Here is a 23,900-nt window from a genome sequence, read left to right as displayed (position 1 = left end):
GTCGCTCAAGGGTCTCATTTTGAGCAGGCCTCTCTCTGATGTATCCCCCCATACGCTCAATGTCAAATATAGAAGTAACTCAGTTCCTTCAAGTTACTCGTTACTTTCAGAGTAACTAGTTACTAGGGAAAGTAACTTTGATTTTACTCAGAATTCTCTTGTTAATGTGTTGCTTCCGTAACTGGATATCCAGCAAGAGTGCCAGTCTTCTAACTTGCTTACTTGCCACAAGTGCACTGTGCCACCTACCAATAGAAAGGAAAAAATAATGTGCATATTTCCACGAGAGAAATCCCACGCCTGATTCTATCCTAGCCTGCTTTTTACATCCAACACAAAAACTGCAGTCGTGATGCTTTCGATTGTACTCAGAACTCGGAAATTCTGCCTTCTGAATAGGAAGATGTAGGTAACAGACGACTGCAGATGAGCTGCATACAGGGCTGGACTGGGACAAAAAAATCGTCGCGGGCATTTTGACTAGAGACCAGCCCACCATTATAGGAAAAATCATAAAGCCTTTGAATGAAAATAAACACTGTTGTGACAGTGATGTACACTGTTCTGATGGTATATATGTATCAATCTATCAATTGTTTGTTGCAAGACTCAGATAATTATTATTTTAAAAGCTAGACATTTTAAATGAGAATAATGAAGAAAAGTATTTTCTTGTGTCCCCCTTTCCCTGTTAATGCCCTACCTGCGCCTTGGCAAAACTTTGCTAGACCCGCCCCTGCACAGTTACCAGTTGTCAGCTACTTAGAAAAGGATCCTGGTGTTATTTGTCTCTCAGAAACAGTTCATAACTTCCCTTCAACTCATTCATGTTAAATGGTAAACGGCCTGCATTTGTATAGCGCTTTTCTAGTCCCTAAGGACCCCAAAGCACTTCACACTACATTCAGTAATTCACCCATTCACACACACATTCACACACTGGCGATGGCAAGCTACATTATAGCCACAGCTGCCCTGGGGCGCACTGACAGAGGCGAGGCTGCCGGACACTGGCGCCACCGGGCCCTCTGGCCACCACCAACTAAAAGGCAAACCTGTTTCTCCATCACAGCTCTGATGATTCAGTAAGGACATCTCCTGGTTTCATCTTCATGTTTCCCTCTCACCAGATAACCAAACCGATATCATGACCAGCAGCTTTACAGCTGTGGCTCCAGCAAACATCAGCTGATACTAGAAATTAATATTAAATAAATTCTAACAACAGCTGATCAAGCTTAAAAGTGCTGCTGTTGTTTAGCGCGACATCCGCTGGTTTCCTCTTTCTGGCACAAAGTGGGCGATTAAACAAACAAGAGAGAAAAGCCGATCAGCTGATCATTGATCAGTTTCATGATTGAAGTAGAAACAGGAGACGGAGGCTGAGAGGATGAGAGAAGAAGAGGCAGCTGTGCAGCGTAAACACAGAATAACTCCAGCTTTGTGTCTTTGTCATTGTAGCTGAATTACGGGACAAACTGTTCCTTTTCACCTCAATACGAAATGCGTAATATTTTCTCTGAATACGAGACGATTCCGTTTTTTATGGGACAGTTGGCAACTCTAATAATTAACCTTATGAACAAAATAAAGTTCAACATCAGTAACATAGCACCACCCAGCTGTATAGAAACTCCGTCATGCTAGCTAGCACGCAGTACGAAAAAGTCAGCATAACGAAAATAAACTCCAACTAAACTTGGTTCATATCTGACCCAGATGGACTGCAGGTTATAACTTCTTATAAGTGTCAGTTCACCTGACACTCGGACGGGCAGCCGCTTCGGGTCTCTCCTCTTACCTCCCTTTTCCTTCATTCACCTGCTGGCCTCCACCACTTGCTAATGTTATTGAATCTGTGGAAGCTCCACGATAGCCACCACACGAAGTAACGAATAACGAGCCTATCTAAATCCCAGTAATGAGTAACTGTGTTCGTTACCTCAATAATAACGTAGTTACTGTAACGCGTTACTTAATAGCGTGTTAGTCCCAACACTGGTACCAAGGAAGCTTAGGTCCAGGTGGGGGTAATCAGGCTAATGAAATTTCTGCTTTTAGTGATGCCGGCAATTGGGCTGTGGAATATGGAGAGTGGGTTCAGTGGAAAACTGATCAGTCATGGAAAACGTCAGCTGGAAATATTGTGTGGAAGTTAAATAAACTGAAACGAAAGAGTCACCTGATCATTGTTTGAGGGCCAAGTCATTCACAGACAAACACACACAAGCCACTGTTCTATCGAAATTTTAAATGAATGTTCTCATATGTGGATATATGATATATGATATGATATATATGCCCTTGTAGAGCAAAATCAGGTAAAAAGATAATTCTTTGTTTTTACATTCATCAGGTCCCAATCAGCCCAAATAGCAAATAGAAATTAAAAATGCATGGCATCAAAGAGTTTGGGTCTTAGGAGGTTAACCAGCTTAAAAAACTACTACTGATGTAGATTGCCTAGTAGGAAGACAAATATCATTCCAAAGCTTTGAGGCCATAATCGAGACTGTTTGGTCTCTTCTAAGATTCAGCCATGATTTAGGAACTGAGAGCAACAGCTGCTCAGCTGACCAGAGTAAACGAGGGGGGACATAGTGCTTCAGCAGATCGGACAAATATACAGACTCCAGACCAATTAAGGATTTAAAAAACAGTAATAGGATTTTAAAATAGATTCTAAATTCAGTTGGAAGCCAGTCTAAGGAGGCCAGAACAAGACAAATGTATACAAATGTATGCTAACGGTTTCAGATTTTTATTTGCTTAAAATTTTGAAAACCATGTATCATTTTCGTACCGCTTCACAATTATGTGCAACTTTGTGTTGGTCTATAACAGAAAATCTTGATAAAAAACATAATAAGTTTGTGGTTGTAATTTGAGAGCGTTACATTGGTTTCATCTGAGCAATTTTTCTATTTGTTCCCGACTTAACTATGAATTGTACTGCATAATAGATTTTGTTTTTGTTATTTAAGTTAAACATTAAAATTGTTTGAAGTTGTTTTTTTTAACTGTTTGTTTTCCAGGTTTAGTGAATGTTTCCTCTCAGAGAAAAGCTGTGAAGCTCTGTCCTCAGTCCTCAGCTCCCAGTCGTCTAGTTTGAGAGAGCTGGATGCAAGCAACAACAACCTGCAGGATTCGGGGGTGAAGCTTCTGTCTGTTGGACTACAGAGTCCACACTGTACACTGGAAACTCTGAGGTCAGATAAAAGGATAGTTATTTTTCATCAAATTATAATGAAACAATTAAAACTCAGCTAATAAAGGTCAAATTAATCTACTTGGTTTTGTAATTCAGTAATTTGTATTATTTCTCTTTCAAGTAAATTGCCAAATTTCTAATGTGTAAAATTAGATGATCGCAATTCTTGCTGCCTCTGAAATTACAATGAATATGGCTAAATGTACTAATTTTTTCACTGAACTATTGGTACATTTTGCATCTAGTCTTTTTGTTTTCTTTATTTTTCAAGACTGGGTGGCTGTTCCCTCTCAGAGAAAAGCTGTGAATATCTGTCCTCGGTTCTTAGCTCTCCGTTCTCTAGCATGAGAGTGCTGGACCTGAATAACAACAACCTCCAGGATTTAGGAGTGAAGCTTCTGTTAGCTGCATTGCTAAATCCAAGTTGTATGCTGCAAACTCTGAGGTCAGATCAAATAATGTTTTATTTTTCATCAAATTATATAATTTGCTGTTTTATAAAAAGCACAGCAAATAATGGTCACCATCAGCAATCCGTTGGTGTAGTTTTGTATTTTTCACAAGTTCTAAATACTAAATTAACACATTTCTGTGTTTAAAATAAAGAAGTAATAATTCAAGCCTGTCCTGAAATAATAGTAACTATTATCAAATCTAATAAGTCGTCATTGCACCACCAATACACTTTAATTTCATTGTTTTTGTTTTTGTGTTCCTTTTTTAGACTGAGTGCCTGTAACCTCTCAGAGAGAAGCTGTGAAGCTCTGTCCTCAGTCCTCAGCTCCCAGTCATCTAGTTTGAGAGAGCTGGATGCAAACAACAACAACCTGCAGGATTCAGGAGTGATGCTTCTTTCTGTTGGACTGCAGAGTCCACATTGTGCACTGGAAACTTTGAGGTCAAATCAAGGACTGTTTATTTTTTATCAAATGAAATTATTATTATTATTTTTTAAAAAAATCATAGTTACTAATGATCGGTTTCATCATTTGTATTTTATTATTTGTCTTTATTTATTAATCACTTTAAATTGCCACAGTTATGATGTGTTTGAAATAAAGGAATAACAATTCCAGCTAGATATGAAAGATTATTATTATTATAAAACTCCCAACTCCTTAGTACTCTATCAATTCACTTTAACCCATTTTTGGTCTTTTGCTCTCTATTTCTAGACTGATTGGCTGTAACCTCACAAAGAAAAGCTGTGAAAGTCTGTCTTCAATTCTTAGCTCCCAGCCCTGCAGTCTAAGAGTGCTGGATCTGAGTGATAACAACCTACATGACTCAGGAGTGAATGTTCTGTCTGCTGGAGTGAAAAGTCCATACTGTAAACTAGAAACTCTCAGGTCAGGATTAAATCACTTCCACTCAGTATTGCATTACCAAATGAATTACTAACGCTTATAGAATTGTCAGATATTTTAGTTTCCCTTTGTTAGAGTCTAATAAGACTCTGAACTGTCTGTAAAGCTTCACCAAGCCAAACAAAAACAGCAGTGTGCTCCAGCAGATGTGACTTTTTTTTTTGTTGCAAGCTGCCACGTGTCAAGACATTCTATGAGCATTATGGATCCTTTAAAATGGTTAATGGCCTGCATTTGTATAGCACTTTTCTAGTCCCTAAGGACCCCAAAGCGCTTTAAACTACATTCAGTCATTCACCCATTCACACACACATTCACACACTGGTGATGGCAAGCTACGTTGTAGCCACAGCCACCCTGGGGCGCTCTGACAGAGGCGAGGCTGCCGGACACTGGCACCACCGGGCCCTCTGACCACCACCAGTAGGCAAACATGGGGTTAGTATCTTGCCCAAGGATACTTGGCATGCAGCCAGGAGGCAGCCTGGGATCAAACCACCGACCTTCTGATTAGTGGCTGACCTGCTCTGCCACCTGAGCTACAGCCACCACCATTTAGTTTTAGTCTTCATCTTTCACATCCTTCCCTCCTATGAAGTGTTCAAAGATAGATTGTTTTGTGTGTCTGCAGTCTGTCAGGCTGCCTGATCACAGAGGAAGGCTGTACTTCTCTGGCCACAGCTCTGAGCTCCAACCCCTCCTATCTGAGAGAGCTGGACCTGAGCTACAATCATCCAGGAAACTCCGAAATGAAGCTCTTTTCGGCTGGACGGAAGGCTCCACGCTGGAGACTGGACACTCTGAGGTATTGAGAGAATGTCTGATAGAGGTGGAAGAGCTGGAAACATTTCCTGTGTCCTTCACTCTTTGTTTGTTTTCATATGGATGTGACATGAATAATAACACTGAAGAAAAATTTTCAGGAACAGAAACACTAATCTATCTGAATGATTAAGATATTAATGTAGGGGAGTTTACAAGGAGACATTTTTCACCAACAATAACTGTCTTTTGCTCTTCACATATTCACAATTTGCAGAGATATCTGCATGTTTATACTAGTTCAGTCATTTTTAAGAAAAATCGTCTTCTGTTCGACCTGATTCAAATTAGATTAATCTCCCTACAGAAGCATTTCTCTGATGAGGTCTGCCTAGCTTCGTAAAATGACTGGAAGCAGGGGAAGTTGTTTACCTAGCTTGACCAAAAGTTGAAAAATGAATCATTTGTAAAGTGTTAATAAAGCTAACTCTAGTTGAACCTAAAAAGAACAGGATAATGATAAGTGTTATTGTAAATTTAATTAAGATAATTAACTTGTTTGATGACCTTATGCAGTTTTATGAAACACAGAGTGAGTGAGATAAAGAGTGATGGTGGAGATGGACTACATACACAGGAGCCTGATTGTAAAATGCTCTGAATTAAATGCTGAGGATTTAAAAATTAATTCCAGGTGAGGAAGTGATGAAAAGAAGCCTTAAATAGCCAAAAGGAAAAACTACAAAATCGGGAAACACAAGGTGGGAATAATTCAATTCAATTTTATTTATATAGCGCCAAATCACAACAACAGTCACCTCAAGGTGCTTTGTATTGTAAGGTAGACACTACAATAATACAAAATACAAAACCCCAACAATCATATGACAAAGTGCTATGAGCAGCACTTTGGCGACAGTGGGAAAGAAAAACTCCCTTTTAACAGGAAGAAACCTCTGGCAGAGCCAGGCTCAGGGAGGGGCGGGGGCATCTGCTGCGACCGGTTGGGGTGAGAGAAGGAAAACAGGATAAAGAGATGCTGTGGAAGAGAGACGGAGGTTAATAACAGATATGATTCAATGCAGAGAGGTCTATTAATACATAGTGAGTGAGAAAGGTGACTGGAAAGGAAAAACTCAATGCATCATGGGAATCCCCGGCAGCCTACATCTATTGCAGCATAACTAAGGGAGAATTCAGGGTCACCTGGTCCAGCCCTAACTATATGCTTTAGCAAAAAGGAAAGTTTTAAGCATAATCTTAAAAGTAGAGATAGTGTCTGTCTCCCAAATCCAAACTGGAAGCTGGTTCCACAGAAGAGGGGCCTGAAAAATGAAGGCCCTCCCTCCCATTCTACTTTTAAATACTCTAGGATGATGATGGCGCCGTTGAGTTCGGCTGCCGTCCTGGTAGCTCCGCGACGACTGTGCTTTTATTTTGCTCTATCTATGTTTTTCATTGGTCTTTTTGCTCGTGCTGCACAAGGTCTGACTCAATATGACCTTGGCACACTACTGGACATAGGACAATACTTCCCACTTACCTCTGCTACGGTGCTTGATACAACGTCGTGGCCGAAAGAGATCCTCCGTGATGAGAACAATGACCCCAGAGGTCGCCGGAGTCAAAGGAGACGGCAACACAGGGGACGAAGAGCAGGGGTCCGGAACAGGCTGCGTACCAGAGCACACCGTCCTCCATTGCCTAGCATATTGCTAGCCAACGTCCAGTCACTTGAGAACAAGCTGGACGATATTAGGGCGAGAACCAGGTACCAGCGAGACATCAGGGACTGCAACATCTTCTGCCTGACTGAAACCTGGCTGACCAGCTCTGTGCCGGACCACGCGATAACCCCGGCGGAATCATTCTCTGTTTTCCGCACGGATAGAACCGCGGAGTCCGGTAAATTGCGGGGTGGAGGGGTTTGCTTTATGGTCAATAACAGATGGTGTAACCCTTGGAATATCACGGTCCTGTCCCGGTCATGCTCACCCCACCTGGAGCTTCTCACCATTCTCTGTCGGCCATTCTATCTCCCCAGGGAGTTCACTGCTGTGATCATCTCTGCGATTTACATCCCGCCACAAGCGGACAACAACAAGGCGCTATCGGACCTCCATGATGTGTTGAGCGGCCATCAGGCTAAACATCCAGACGCCGCCCTCATCGTGGCGGGGGATTTTAATAGGGCTAAATTAAAACAGGTCATGCCTAACTTTCACCAGCATGTCACCTGTCCCACCAGAGGCAACAACACGCTGGACCACTGTTACAGTTCTTTTAAAGGCGGCTACAAAGCCATCTCTCTACCGGCTTTTGGGAAATCAGACCACGCCGCCATCTTACTCGCACCGGAATATAAACAAAGGCTTCATCAGGAAGCCCCGGTGACGCGAAAGGTCAGACGCTGGACTGTCCAATCAGAGGCGACGCTGCAGGACGCACTCGGTGACGTAGACTGGGATGTATTCCAGGATACTTCCGTAAACATTGACGAGTTCGCGGACACAGCGATTAGCTTCATTGGAATGCTAGTGGATACCATCATCCCCTCGGCTACAATCCGGATTTTTCCCAACCAAAAACCTTGGGTTGACTCTACTGTCAGGAGAGCTCTCAAAGCACGGACCACTGCCTATAAAAATGGGCTCACATCGGGTGATATGACCAGCTACAAAGCAGCTTCTTATGGTTTAAGGAAGACTGTGAAAGCGGCTAAGAGGCGCTATAAGGACAATGTGGAGTCGCATTTCCAACACGGTGACTCCCGACGTATATGGGACGGGCTACGAAAAATCACAGATTATAAACCCAGCACTGTGAGATGTATGAAACCAGAATTAGCTGACGACCTCAATGCCTTTTTTGCGCGTTTCGAGGTGCCTGCTGTGGCAGCAATTCAGAGCTCCGCACCTGCCCCCGCTGCTGAACCAGCACCATTGATACTCTCTGAGCATGATGTGAGGAGAGCTCTGAGGGCAACAAACTGCAGGAAGGCAGCGGGACCAGATAGCATACCGGGACGTGTGCTAAGAGTATGTGCAGATCAGCTGACCACAGTTTTCACTAGCCTCTTCAATGCCTCTCTGGCTCAGCAGGTAGTCCCCACCTGCTTTAAAACATCAGTGATTGTTCCGATCCCGAAGAACACCCGCCCAGCCAGCCTAAATGATTATCGCCCAGTAGCCCTAACATCTGTAGTGATGAAGTGTTTTGAGAGGCTCATGAAACCCTTCATCAGTTCCCTCCTTCCTCCCGACTTCGACTCACTGCAGTTTGCATACCGGACAAACAGATCTACCGGAGATGCTGTAGCACAGGTCCTGCATACCACACTGAGCCATCTAGATGAGGGATGTGGGAACTATGTGAGAATGCTGTTTATAGATTACAGCTCAGCATTCAACACCATAGTTCCCCACACCCTCTCGGGTAAGCTCCAAGATCTGGGATTCAGTACATCTTTGTGCAGGTGGATTTATAGCTTCCTGACCACGAGACCACAGTCAGTGAGAATAGGGGATGTGTACTCCCATACACTCTCATTGAACATAGGGGCCCCCCAGGGATGTGTACTGAGCCCCCTTCTCTACTCCCTCTACACCGCGGACTGCACGGCCAGACACCCCACTAATTCCATTGTGAAGTTTGCTGACGACACAGTGGTGGTGGGACTCATCTCTGGGAATGACGAGACGGCCTACCAGAGTGAGGTGGATGGACTAGCAAAGTGGTGTGTGGCAAATCACCTCTCCATGAACATCAGTAAAACAAAGGAGATGGTGATTGACTTCAGAAAACAGAGAGGTGAGAAAACTCACACCCCAATTCAGATCTATGGAACCCCTGTGGAGAGAGTCTCCAACTTCAAATACCTCGGTGTCCACATCAACGAGGACCTCACTTGGAGTACACACACGGACTTCCTCATTAGTAAAGGCAGACAGCGCCTCTATCACCTGAGGCGTCTAAAGAGGTTTAAGATCTCCAAGAATATACAGAGGAGATTCTACACTGGTGTCATTGAGAGCATCCTGTGCAACAACATCATGGTGTGGTACGGGAACTGCACAGTACAGCAACAGAAAGCCCTGCAGAGGGTTGTGCGCACAGCTGAACGCACTATGGGAACATCTCTACCAGCACTGCAGGACATCTATGCTGAAAGGTGCAGATCCAGGGCCATCAGGATCATTAGGGATTCTAGCCATCCCGCCCACAAACTGTTCAGGCCACTGAGGTCAGGGAAGCGCCTCTGTAGCCTGAAAACAAGAACAGAAAGGTTCAGGAGGAGTTTTTACCCACAAACTGTGAGACTCCTCAACCAAAACACAAACCGGACAACATGATGGACAATCTCACACACAGTACATAATTTGCACTTTATCTTTCTTCTCTGAACCTTATCCGTACCTTATTATATACATCTGTACTATGTAAATATGTATATTTTTATAGTCTTCTCATTCAACTCATTACAGTGCAATATCTTGCACGTCATGGATATATATTTATAAGCACAAACATATGGACTTTTACATTGTTTTTTTATATATTTTTTTACTTTTAACTTTTGTTTCTTTTCCTTTTTTTCTTAGCTTATGTAAAATCCTTTTTAGCATGTTTGCACAGTCGGGGGGAGTACTTTTTTAGCCAGAAAAAACATTTCACTGTATGTTGTACCAGCTATAACTACATGTGACAAATAAATAAAGAATTGAAGAATTGAATAGGAACAACAAGTAGGCCTGCAGAGCGAGAGCGAAGTGCTCTAATAGGGTGATATGGTACTACAAGGACATTAAGATAAGATGGGGCCTGATTATTTAAGACCTTGTATGTGAGGAGCAGGATTTTGAATTCAGTTCTGGATTTAACAGGAAGCCAATGAAGGGAAGCCAAAACAGGAGAAATATGCTCTCTCTTTCTAGTCCCTGTCAGGACTCTTGCTGCAGCATTTTGGATTAGCTGAAGGATTTTCAGGGAGTTTTTTGGACGTCCTGATAATAATGAATTACAGTCGTCCAGCCTGGAAGTAATAAATGCATGAACTAGTTTTTCAGCGTCACTCTGAGACAGGATAATTCTAACTTTAGAGATGTTGCGCAAATGGAAGAAAGCAGTCTTACATATTTGTTTAATATGTGCGTTGAAGGACATGTCCTGGTCAAAAATAACTCCAAGGTTCCTCACAGCGTTACTGGAGGCCAAGGTAATGCCATCCAGGGTAAGAATCTGGTTAGATACCATATTTCTAAGATTTTCAGGGCCGAGTACAATAACCTCAGTTTTATCTGAATTAAGAAGCAGAAAGTTAGCGGCCATCCAGGTCTCTATGTCTTTAAGACATTCCTGCAGTTTAACTAATTAACCATGTGCACGAGAAAATGCTAACTTCCTGCTTTGAGACCGGATGTGGGGTTGTACATTTCCGGTAGCTTTACTTTGCGGTCAATCGCTACTCCGAAGATATACTCCAAAATCATGTCCAAAACTCGAAAACGGAAAGATCGCGTTAAAAATCTAATGATCAATTTTGAGTTTAAAGAGTTTAGATCGATCAGTTGTTTACATCACTCAACACAAGCAGAACTGCATTACTGCAGCAGAAGACACATCATCCACATTCAGAAGCACATCTCTGTATAGTGACTGGTCTTATGATTTAAACAGGCAAATGTTCAGCATTCAAACTACAGGTGAAGAATAGTCAAACCAGATGTTTCCCCCGTTATGTCGAGATCAGCTAGTCAAGTACACACCTACACAGCATGTTAACAAACCGTGAAAAAAGCCACACAAAAAATGAATGATTGCTGATAATGGTTTCTATACATTAGTATGTATGAAGGGTATGTTGTGACTTACCTTAAAAATTACAGCGGTCCCTCGCTATAACGTGGCTCACCTTTCACCTCGCTGTTTCACAGATTTTTTAGTGCAAGTTTGCATGCTTTTTTTTACGTCACATTGTGTCCTGCGTCCTGATCGCTGCAGATGATCTCCTCTGTGACGTCTCTCCTGTACAGTACAGAATCGCTGCATCGATCGCTAGTAGTGTGACTCTGAAGTGCAGTACTGTATATCCACGATGTCCACGAAATGTTTTGCACCGTCAAAAAATAAAATTGGCTACTTGATTTCACCTATCGCTGGTTATTGTTAGAACATAACACCCGCGATAAACGAGGGACAGCTGAGAAATATAACATTTGAATCCATTTTCTCTTTTGCCCTGAGGCGCAGGGAAAAATATCACAAGTCGATGAACATCATTTACAGATATATTGGGTAAATGCCCAAAACATCTATAGAAATGTAAATCGCCGCTTGATTCATTCACTTGCTTAACTTGTTTTGGACCGTAAACCAGTCGCGAATAGGACACCGGAAACAAAGCTCCCCACAGGAGTTTCCGCACCGGAAGTAGCATATGCTAACGTGCACATAGTCAATTGGTGTGTGTTATCTGGCTTCATAGATAGATAAAGCTGGGTGTCATCTGCATAGCAGTGAAAATTTATGCAATGTCTTCTAATGATGCTGCCTAAGGGAAGCATGTATAATGTAAACAGAATTGGTCCTAGCACTGAACCCTGTGGAACTCCATAAATAACCTCAGTGTGTGAAGAGGACTCTCCATTTACATGTACAAATTGGAGTCTATTAGATAGATCTGATACATTACAGTACCTGTAATGCCTACAGCATGTTCTAATCGCTCTAATAGGATATTATGGTCAACAGTATCGAATGCTGCGCTAAGGTTTAGCAGGACAAGCACAGAGATGAGTCCACTGTCAGAGGCCATAAGAAAATCATTTGTAACCTTCACTAAAGCTGTTTCTGTGCTGTGATGAGCTCTGAAACCTGACTGAAACTCTTCAAATAAACCATTCCTCTGCAGATGATCTGTTAGCTGTTTGACAACTACTCTTTCAAGGATTTTTGATATGAAAGGAAAGTTGGAGATTGGCCTATAATTAGCTAAGACAGCTGAGACTAGGGATGGCTTTTTAAGTAAAGGTTTAACTACAGCCGATTATTAGAGATTGCGCGTATATAAAACATGTCCCCGGCTCCGAACCATAGTACAGGGACCTCTGGGTAATATATAGGGTTCCGTGTCAGGGTCGTAGCCATAAAAACTAGCTTTACTGTGTTGTCTAGAGAGAGGCGTTGAAAGGCTGCTCCAGTGGAACTTGTTGTTTCGGAGGAAAACACGAACACAGTGTACAGTCGAGTCTTAATAGCTTACTTACGACTGCGCTCGTCAGGCACTCTTTTTGGCTGCAGTGGTTATTATTATTTTTACATGCTTCATACATTCTATGCTATGCTATGTAGTGTTAATTATAATTTTTGAATAATAATTAAAAAAAATATTTCATCACATCATTATGTGGGCTGCAAGTAGAGGTGACATGGACGTTGTTTGGGTTTCCACTAGAGCAGGGCGATATGACCAAAAATATTTATCACGATATACATTTGAAAATTTGCAATAACGATATAACTGACGATATAATTGATGCTAGACAAAATACTTTACAACTCCACAACTTTATTAGTGCAACAAAACCCCATCAATGTATTTTCACTTAAACAAGCAGCTGTTTTTTATGTGCATTAAAGTTATATAAAAAAATAACAGTGCAAATGCAAATTCCTTGCTGACAGTTTAACTACAAGGCATTTCCAGTGGAAATTGGCCGACATATCCTGAGCATAACCATGTATAATATCCACAAAACTTAAAAAGAGGTTACACACACACAATACAGTAATATTATGTTGAAGCACAGTACGTATCACTCCGCAAGGCTCCTGCCTACGATTGCTGTAATGCTCTGACAATCCATCAAGCGGTGTGAGTTCGTAGCTTAGCAAAGTCGCACTAAAATATTTGACAGATTTTTGAGCGCCATGTATGACATAAAATCGTTTCGAGGTCAGTAAACACAACCAGAATTCATACATAAGGCACACGGGATTATAAGGGGCTCTGTCGATTTTCAGAAAAATCAAAGGATTGATTTTAAGTGTGCCATATTTTCCTAAAAACACGGTAATAACAACGGCCCGCTAGTGTAACATATGTGTTAAATACTTGTGAATTTCACCCAAAACACATTTTTTTTGGATTAAATATGTCATTTTTGCATCTCGGTCTCCTACCTGTGTGATCTGAGTCTGTGTGCGTTCGAGTGTGTGCGCGCTGCGTGGTGACGTAGGCGCGTGCATTTGTGCCCCGGTCACAGCTCCTTTCAGCATGGCCGGGGGAGAGGTGTACTGGCAGGCACACACAGATCAGACACATATTTCTGTGTTGCAGATGTGCAGTAAAGAGCCAAAGACCCAGTACTGTCTCCTGCCTCTTACTTTCACGCCAGAACACAACGCAGCAACAACAGGTGTAACACTTGAACGGGTTACACTAGCATGCTCCACCAAAAATAGTGCTTTGTTGTGTATCTGACGGACAAAAGCCAAACCAGTTCCACACCACTGAAGTTGCAGCATTTTTACAAACCAATTCTGGTTCATCTGTTTCATTCAATGATCCGCTTTCGCTCTCCTAATTCTCTGTCGCCGCCATGCTTTTTCCGAAATGTGCGTATGAAAACAAAGGCACTGCACATGCGCGTTTTACCCATATTCTGTCGCGATATTTCATTTTCTTATCGTTGCCCAACGTTATACCGCTATTACCGTGAATGGTATGATATGGCCCTGCCCTAGTTTCCACTGGCGTGGAATTACCAAAATTAGAGAGGGCATAGCCTAACATATGAAACAGGAAAAGACCACAGTGTTGAACTGCTCCTTTATCAGTGTCTAACAGTGTGTGTATGACAGCCATGAAATGTCCATGTGTTCATGCTGAAAGAGACTGTGCTGGTCTGACCCTCCTCCTCCTTTCAGGGTGGAGCCTGCTGGAGTCCGATGGTTGAGACCTGGTCTGAGGAAGTGTAAGTGTGTTTTTAATGTGATTCATGAAAACAAAGCAGCACACATTCAACCATCTTCAAACTGTCACATCACTCATTCACATCTCTGGTGTCAGGAGTCATCAAAGTGTCAATCAATGAACAGATGATGGATCAATAACTGCAGCTGGATTGTGTTTGTTCTCTCCATCAGATTTCTGTCAACTCACAATCGACACAAACACAGTACACACAAACCTCAAACTGTCTGACAACAACAGGAAGGTGACACATGCTGAGGAGGTTCAATCATATCCTGATCATCCAGACAGATTTGATGTTTATGAACAGCTGCTGTGTAGAGATGGTCTGACTGGTCGCTCTTACTGGGAGGTCGAGTGGACAGGAGACGTTGAGATATCAGTGAGTTCCAGAAAAATCAGAAGGAAAGGAGACAGTACTGACTGTTTGTTTGGATGGAATGATCAGTCCTGGAGTCTCATCTGCTCTGATGATCGTCCTCGTTCTGTCAGGCAAAATAAGACAGAAAGATCCATCACCTCCTCCTCCTACTCTGTCTCTAACAGAGTAGCGGTGTATGTGGACTGTCCTGCTGGCACTCTGTCCTTCTACAGAGTCTCCTCTGACACTCTGATCCACCTCCACACCTTCAACACCACATTCACTCAAATTCTCTATCCTGGGTTTTGGTTCAGATCTCCTGGTTCGTCAGTGTGTCTGTGATGAGTTGAGTGTAAAGAAAGTCCTCCTGTTGGAGAAACACTCTGACTGTTGAGTAGAAAAGAGCGTGTGCAAACAGCATGTAACTATTGCAGTGTTTAAAGTGTGTTAGATGGAGGAGTTTTAGAGGGAGATGGCCATGGGCAAGAATGATTTCCTGTGTCGTTCAGTGGTGCTGGAGTGGGTGGGAGGTATTATCCCACATTGTCTTTATCTTGGACAACATCTGCCTCTCAGACACCACCCTAAGGGAGTCCAGCTCCATCCCCACAACATTACTGGCCTCAATCTGCTGCCCCAGCATGCAACAGCATAGAGGATAGCACTGGCCACAACAGAGATAAAACAAGATAAGTGTTTGAGCAGTTATGATATCAGGGAATATCTAGACATGTGTGACAATAATGAACATGTCACATGACACACCTTAGATGTCACGTGATCCACTCTCAGTGCAGACTGAGAGTGGATCATTCATGACTTCAACATGTTGAAATGAGCGTTGAAGAAACATTCAGTGAAGTAAAGTTTCCTTCACAGGATTCATGTGAGCACCAGATGAACTTTACAAAAGAATCAGTGGATTTATCTTCTGTTTGAGAACAACTTTTAGCACTTAGAGCCATCTTAAGTCAATTTTTTCCACTTCTCACTCACTAACTTCTCATATGATTTCAGATCCCTGCTGTCCCCCACCTGCCCTGTAGGTGGCCTCAATGTGTTCCCACTGTAAAAAAAACAAAGAAAAAACAACAACAACAAACAGAATGAAATGAATGAAATCACTTCAATCTGATGTTTAATGAAAACAGTTCAAAGTCAGCAGATCAAATGTTCAAACCGGAAATTTCTCTGATTGTTGAAAAGTTATTTTTTGATTTTTGATGCTAGCAACATGTTTCAAATATTTGGTTCAGGGCTAACAAAAGGCTGCATCCTCATTGGCCGACCTGCCCACAAACCTTTAATGTAACCCAGACACTACCATATGCATGTTTGGATATTAACCCACATAGCAGACAGGTCTGGCCTGGATCTGGTGTCAAGCCAGCACTGCTGGCTGACTTCTGGCATAAGTGATATGTCATCCAGATATGGGCAAGGCATGGTGTAGATAAACCGTTTATGTGATGGCATGTCACATCTGGCCCGATTGCGGTTTGGTTTATGTTGTCCAGCTTCATAGAAAACAGGTCTGGCCCAAATCCGGCATCAAGCTGGCACTTCTGACTGTCTGGTGTCATGGCAAAGTATATGTCAACCAGATGTGGGCCAGGTCTGGCTATGATGGCACTAGTTATGTTCCTAATTTCCTATTTTAGTTAGAAGACCCAAATGCCATGTTGCAATACTACTTTGCTTTTTTGAGAAGATATTTATTACCAGATATAAACCAGAGCGAATCCTCTCACTGCTCGTGGTGTATCGTTGGTGTTTTGTGTATTTGATAGTGACAGAGATTGGAAATTTAATGAACTGCTTCTTCATCCATGCAGTCTGGCATAAAAGGTAGATTTCCATCTCTACAGGAACATTTTGACATAATCACTCCCAACAAAACTGTCAGTGATGTTACTACTTATGTTTTATATTTGCAATGCGATGTACTGTAATAATAAGGGATGATGAATAAGGAAATGTGTTTGGTGATAATCTATGACAGATGTATTAAATTTTACCTGGAGTGCAGTTTGTTACCTGCAGTTAAATGGCAGCACTTACAGCCTCTAGTATTTTTGAGTATGATGCTTTAAACTTGGTACAGCTATGTTTTTAGGCCCTTTCTCCTATCATTCCTTGCCGGACCTCTTAAGTTCCACCAGGTTAATTGAGAGCATTAGTGCACAGCCACTGAATCTCAGTGAGATTTTACCTGGATAAATAAATGATTAATGATATATATAGATTTTTTTTTTTTAAAAAGGACATTCACAGATTGGTCCCAAAACCACTCCCTTGATATCTTTTGCAAGTCATTCAGTTCCCTTTTGACAAACTGTAGACAGGCTATCATGTGTCTTTTCCTGAGGTGTGGCTTCCATCTGACCACTCTACCATACAGGCCTTGTTGGTGGAGAGCTTCAGAAATAGTTGTCCTTCTGGAAATCTCTTTTCTCTCCATAGAGCAAGGCTGGAGCTCTGTCAGAGTGACCATTGGATTCTTGGTCACCTACACTCAGCTCATCTTCTACCATTGCTCACATTGGTTTGGCAGCCAGCTCTAGGAAGAATCCTTCCAGACTTCTTCTATTCACAGATGATGGCAACTGCTGTGCTCTCTGGGTCTTTCAGTGCTGCAGAAATTTCTTTACTCTTCCCCAGATTTTTTTCCTAGATACAGTTCTGTCTCAGCAGTCTACATAATTAATACTGTAATTCCTTGGACTTCATGGCATGGTTTGTGCTCTGGCATGCACCGTCAACTATATGATCTTATCAAATCCTAAGTTATAAAAAATCATCACCAATCAAATGAATTTTCCACAGGTGGACTCTTATCAAGTTGGGAAAGATCTGAGAAATGATCAATAGATGCACCAAAACAGGATGCATGTGAGCTCAGTTTTTAGTGCCACAGCAAAGGCTTTACATACTCACCTGTGAACAATTAAATGAATCCATTTTGTAATAAGGCTGTAACATGACAATATGTGGAACAAGCGAAGTGCTTTGAATTCTTTCTAGATGCTCTGTGTTTTTTTTTTGTTTTTTTTTATCACTTTTAAAACGTTTAAAATTGTTTTTTATATATGTGTTTGGTTAAAGTATAAGAATGTACAAGATTTGACAGACATTTGTCAGCAAAATTCAGTCTGTGACCAACAAATATTTAAGTATTGTGTGACTAAAAAGAAAAGTACATGTACAGCAAACATATTAAATATGTGTTTATTATTTCCTCAACCTGCATTTTATATTTATCTCTGTGTTGCAGCGCCACTCTGTGGAACGATGATGAACTTCAGTTAAAGCTTACTTCAAATCTCAAAGGTTGATGTTGGACAGCAACAGACAATTAAATAATCAATAAAATATATTCATGTGTTTAAACTCAGACTTTTCCTATTGTCTAATCATATTTGACTCAGAGGTTTTTTGGGGGTTTTTTTTGTTTTTTTTTTATTTTTTTAACGGTCACCATCAGCTCACAGTGAAGCAGATCAAAAGTAGATACAAGCACCAACATGTTTGCTTGTCCCACAAAATAAAAAAGCAAAACACAGACACAAACCACGCTTTATTTATATTAATTAAGTGGATCAAAACACATCAAAAACATCACTCACCACAGGCCATAGTTATCAATGACTATAAAGTCATGTATACACTGTCTTACTATGGAACTTGCAAATGAATCCAACCTTAACCACACAGAAGCAGTCCACCAAATCATCAAGCAATGTAACTGGCAACCCATACACCTGAACAAGAAACTCTGGCTAGTTCTAAAACTGGATTGTGGCAAAGAAAAGCAGAATAAATGCAGTTTATGTCCTCGTCATGGAACCCACGACCTGATCTTTATCCTCTCAAGAATATTTGAGGGTGCCTCAGAGTTTGCCCAACCAGTCTTTAAGTGTTTTATGGAACTGAAGAAAGCATTTGACCGTGTCCATCGAGGTATCCCAACTGCTGTGGGAGTATGGCGTGTCAGCGTTCTGTTCATAGTTTTTATGGAATATTTAAGTGTAGCCAGTGTTGAAGGGTCTTCATTTTGGTGGCCTGAAAATATCAGTATATCTTTTGCTCATTATCTCTTGGTCTTGTGTGTTTTTGTGGCAGCTTTAAGTCACAGTGCTTTACTTTGACAAAAAATTAAAAATGAAATAAAATTCAAAGATTAGTAAATTATATCTAGCAGTGACACTGAGGTTTCCTCCCACAAAGACATGTCAATGGAAAATGGAACCATGTTTCTGAGATCTTGCTCTATTTTGAGTTTTACGGGCTTTTTTAATACAAACTTGATTGAAACGTGTGTCTTGTATAAAAATTGAAGATGAGCAGATGTGTAAGAGAGGGACAGGTTCATGGGTTTGTCGGCTGTTTGTGTGGAGTTGTTCTTTATGTTCACCTCACATCAACCTGAGTGTCATTTCTCTTTAGTTCTGATCTCACTGCTGAGCTGCACAACAAACCAAGGTCAGTAACCTTCTTCTGTCACAGTTTAAACCTGATAAATGCTCACTGATATAACCTGATTGGGTTCATGTTTCACAGTGTAAAGTACAACAGATCATCAGTTTTTCATTGTAACCCTCACAGCTCGTCTGACTGTGAGTCCCAGCAGCTCTCAGTTCTTTAAAGGAGACTTTGTGTCTCTGAGCTGTGAGGAGGACGACAGCTCTGCTGGATGGACTCTGAGGAGAAACACAAGCAAACAACAGAGGACTCAGAGTGGAGATGGGTGGGGAAGATGGTCTGGTTCTTCGTGTAACATCAGCTACATTTTTACAGTTGACAGTGGAGTTTACTGGTGTGAGTCCAGAGAGGGTCCCATCAGTAACATGGTTAACCTGACAGTCACTGGTAAGCTGAGTGTGTGGAGTTAGTGTTGATGAAGCTGTGTGTAAATGGATGAAATGCTGTAGTTTGTCTCTGTGTTGAGGTGGATCAGTGATCCTGCAGAGTCCTGTCCTCCCTGTGATGGAGGGAGATGACGTCACTCTGCTCTGTAAAACAAAGACCACTCCCTTGACTCTGATCTCTCAGGTTGGACCTTCGATTAGGATAATACATTCTACAATCTTCATAAAATGTATATATATTTTATTAATATCCATCCATCCATTCCCTTTTCAGGGTCGCCCTGTGACCTTTTTAAGGTTTTTTGTATAATTATGTGTGTGCAATTTCTTTAGCGCAGCATTGTCATGATTCGGCCGTGTGGCAGGCAGGATGAGGACCCAAATTGCAAACTCACAGACACGGGGGATAAACTCAAAATGCAGCTTTATTGCTGACAGGTGATAAACAATAACGATGATACAAAAGCAATGCAAAACTACACTAAACTGGGAAAAGCTAAAGTAACATATACCGGAAGACACGGGGAGAACCACACACGGCATGAGGGAGAACGCGACGCCGAACAGAGGGAGACTCAGACAGAAATACACAGAGGGTAAACGAGGAAAGTGGGCACACACGGGGAACACAGGTGATACTGAATCATAATGAGACAGGGCGGGGTGAACTGAACATGACATGTACAGGCACAGAGGTTCAGACAGGAGGAGAGAGAGCACGGGGAAAACACAGACATAACGGGCTGGGGAAACATGAAACAACCACAAAGGGAGACGAGGGCTCATAAATACATAGAGGGCACACAGGGGGGAGAGAGAGCACGGGGAGAACTTAGACATAATGGGCAAGGGACACATGGAATAAAACATAAGGAGAGATGAGGGCTCACAGATACACAGAGGGGCACACAGGGGGTAAAAGCCATGAAGGGAAAACACTTAGGGAACAACACAACAGGGCAACTCAGAAAACATGGCCTAAATAAGGAACGAAATACAAAAATACAAGGAACTAAGAATACTGGGCCCACATGGCCCAGGACCATGACATCACCCCCACCTAAAGGGCTGGCTCCCGACAGCCCAAACCCGAAAAACAAAAACAGAAAACAACCCACCCAGGGCGGGAGGCGGGGGACCAGGACGGAGGGACCAGAACGGGAAACAAAACAAACAACAGAAAACACAGGAGCACATGACCATAGTCAAAATAAAGTTCAGGGGGCCGACCCAGAGCCCACAGGCACAAGAGTTCACGGGTCACACGGTCGGGGGGCCGACCAGGCGGGTGGCACAGGTGGCAGAGCTGGTCCGGAGGCCGACCGTGCAGAAGGCAATGGCGGCGGCGACGAAGGAGACGACGGAGCAGTTCAGGAGGCCGGCCGCGCGGAAGGCAGCGGCGGCGGCTCTCCAGTGTCAGGCGTACTGGCCGAGGCCCGGTGGGCACGGGACCAGTCAAGGCGGGACCAGACGAAGGCTCTGAGGCTGCAGCTGACGAAGGCTCTGAGGCTGCAGCTGACGAAGGCTCTGAGGCTGGACCAGGCGTAGCAGAAGGTGGCTGGATGGGCTCCTCGGGCCCTCCAGCTGACGAGACAGGAGGCTGGTGCGGTTCTCCCGAACCCCCAGCTGACGAGGAAGGTTGCTGAACGGGCCCCTCGGACCCTCCAGCGGAGACAGGAGGCTGAACGGGCCCCTCGGACCCTCCAGCGGAGACAGGAGGCTGAACGGGCCCCTCGGACCCTCCAGCTGACGAGGTAGATGGCGGCGTGGGAGCCGCGGAGTCCTGGATGAGCTCATCCGAGCTCCCAGCAGGAGCTGATGCAGAGCCAGAGAGATTTGAGACCCCTGGCTGAATGTTAAGCTGACCAGCGGACCGTACTGCTATCGGGGACTGGGCTACAGGAGCTACTGGAGACTGAACTGAGGGTGGCTGCGAGGGAGCTAACTGAACTGAGGGTGACACTGGAGCTACTGGAGACTGAACTGAGGGTGGCTGCGAGGGAGCCAACTGAACTGGGGGTGACACTGGAGCTACTGGAGACTGAACTGAGGGTGGCTGCGAGGGAGCCAACTGAACTGGGGGTGGCTGCGAGGGAGCCAACTGAACTGAGGGTGGCTGCGAGGGAGCCAACTGAACTGAGGGTGGCTGCGAGGGAGCCAACTGAACTGAGGGTGGCTGCGAGGGAGCCAACTGAACTGAGGGTGGCTGCGAGGGAGCCAACTGAACTGAGGGTGGCTGCGAGGGAGCTAACTGAACTGAGGGTGGCTGCGAGGGAGCTAACTGAACTGTGAGGGGCTGCGAGGGAGCTGACTGAGCTGGCCTGGGAGGAGAAACACGAGCAGGAAAAGGAGCAGGCTCAGAAAAAACTGTCCGAGAAATGGCAGGCTCAGGGTCGACAAAAATAGCTCTATCAAAGATGAACCCGCCGTCCACTTCATGTTTTGTAGTCTTAGCATTGTCCGGTTTATGGCGGCGGGCGCGCCGCCTCCTTCGAGCAGAGGAAGCTGGCGCGATGGGCGCTGATGGCGCCAACACAGAGGGTGACGTAGTGGTGAGTTCCCCGTCGTCCGCCCCCATCCTTGCCAGAAATGAGGCAGGCGAAAAATAGCCTAAGCGGATCGGAGACGGCGAGCGGCTGGTAGGCTGTGCAGCAGGTGAGAGGTCCTCCTCCGGGATGAGCCAGGGTTTCCACCGGAGCTCGTCCTCCCGATAAGCCTGTAACACCTGCTGCCGCTCTTCCTCGCCAAAGTCTATGGCTTCCGTTGTCTCCGTGCGCCACGCCGTGCGGCCAGACCGCGGTGAAGACGCGGAAGCCGGCGGGGTGCGGGCGGAAGGTGTGTCAGTGGCGAGCCTCACCGTTCCAACTCTGACCGCTACTGGCTCATGAGACAGCGGCGATGACACCCGTTCACGGGACGGAGGTGTGGGTGCTGAGGCGGCATTCAGGACCCTCTGGGCCAGCGCACGGGCACGAAGCTCCTCCTTAAGGGGGCCCAGGGAGTCAAACGCCTCGACGAGGTGGGGGAGCTGTCGCAACCGTGGCTCCCGCAACAAAACGGCGTCCACGGCCGCCAATCCTGTGGAAACCACACTTGGATCCGCGCATCCGATGATGCGATCCATAATGCGGCAGAGCCGGTTCAGCTCCTCCCCTACCTCCTCTGAAATGTCCGCTGAGTCCGACATGGTCGCGTCGTCCTGGAGGTCCGCGGAGGGGTTGTGAACTGCTGGGTCCATATCGTGGTCGCGTTCTTCTGTCATGATTCGGCCGTGTGGCAGGCAGGATGAGGACCCAAATTGCAAACTCACAGACACGGGGGATAAACTCAAAATGCAGCTTTATTGCTGACAGGTGATAAACAATAACGATGATACAAAAGCAATGCAAAACTACACTAAACTGGGAAAAGCTAAAGTAACATATACCGGAAGACACGGGGAGAACCACACACGGCATGAGGGAGAACGCGACGCCGAACAGAGGGAGACTCAGACAGAAATACACAGAGGGTAAACGAGGAAAGTGGGCACACACGGGGAACACAGGTGATACTGATAATCATAACGAGACAGGGCGGGGTGAACTGAACATGACATGTACAGGCACAGAGGTTCAGACAGGAGGAGAGAGAGCACGGGGAAAACACAGACATAACGGGCTGGGGAAACATGAAACAACCACAAAGGGAGACGAGGGCTCATAAATACATAGAGGGCACACAGGGGGGAGAGAGAGCACGGGGAGAACTTAGACATAATGGGCAGGGGACACATGGAATAAAACATAAGGAGAGATGAGGGCTCACAGATACACAGAGGGGCACACAGGGGGTAAAAGCCATGAAGGGAAAACACTTAGGGAACAACACAACAGGGCAACTCAGAAAACATGGCCTAAATAAGGAACGAAATACAAAAATACAAGGAACTAAGAATACTGGGCCCACATGGCCCAGGACCATGACAAGCATACTGATCCCATGGATGATTAATATATCTTTTACTGCCAAGAGCTGAAACCACTGCAGTAACATTTTTTTTTAAGTTGAGGAATCAGCCAGTCGATGTCAAAGCAGCAGGAAACGGGCCATGCTCACGTCTCACACACAGCTCACATGTGCAGCAATTACCAGGCTTTTAAGCATTATTTTAAGCATTTTAAGCATTTAAGCTTATTAATATTTTTTGTTAATTTTGGATCATTTTAGAAATTAAAGAGAAGATGAATTCACGCAGAGTGCCATCAACATATCAAGTCATCAACAACAGCCAATCAAAAAAAGAAACGGTAGTACAGTCTTTCATTTATGAGGTCAAAGATCTTTCATTAAAAATGTTCGTAAATATGTTTTTATT

The 23,900-nt window shown here is 43.9% G+C and overlaps 2 protein-coding genes and 1 pseudogene across 2 annotated transcripts in view; 2 read left to right on the top strand and 1 right to left on the bottom strand.

Annotated features, from left to right (window-relative positions):
- LOC147334252 (uncharacterized) overlaps nt 1-16,019 on the top strand; it is a 35,805-nt gene extending 19,786 nt beyond the window's left edge. Inside the window, exons 6-12 of the mRNA XM_086286439.1 lie at nt 3,036-3,209; nt 3,483-3,656; nt 3,936-4,109; nt 4,387-4,560; nt 5,210-5,383; nt 14,269-14,315; nt 14,488-16,019. Coding sequence (XP_086142565.1) covers nt 3,036-3,209; nt 3,483-3,656; nt 3,936-4,109; nt 4,387-4,560; nt 5,210-5,383; nt 14,269-14,315; nt 14,488-15,017 — 1,447 coding nt within the window. The 3' untranslated portion in view covers nt 15,018-16,019. The remainder of the gene's footprint in view (nt 1-3,035; nt 3,210-3,482; nt 3,657-3,935; nt 4,110-4,386; nt 4,561-5,209; nt 5,384-14,268; nt 14,316-14,487) is intronic.
- A 3,062-nt stretch (nt 16,020-19,081) lies between these two features.
- LOC147334247 (Fc receptor-like protein 5) overlaps nt 19,082-23,900 on the top strand; it is a 61,084-nt gene continuing 56,265 nt past the window's right edge. The window contains exons 1-2 of the mRNA XM_086286670.1: nt 19,082-19,157; nt 19,281-19,544. Of these exons, the coding sequence (XP_086142796.1) occupies nt 19,082-19,157; nt 19,281-19,544 (340 nt within the window). The remainder of the gene's footprint in view (nt 19,158-19,280; nt 19,545-23,900) is intronic.
- On the bottom strand, nt 20,435-22,805 carry LOC147334251 (uncharacterized; annotated as a pseudogene).

Source organism: Aulonocara sp. 'chitande type north' Nkhata Bay, linkage group LG3, assembly GCF_057382095.1.
Source record: "Aulonocara sp. 'chitande type north' Nkhata Bay isolate Kocher_YH1m ecotype deep benthic linkage group LG3, A_spYH_male_GT1.1, whole genome shotgun sequence".
NCBI classification, from domain to species: Eukaryota; Metazoa; Chordata; class Actinopteri; order Cichliformes; family Cichlidae; genus Aulonocara; species Aulonocara sp. 'chitande type north' Nkhata Bay.
Note: the sequence above shows the minus strand (reverse complement) of the source record. Positions and strands in the feature narration are given on the sequence as shown.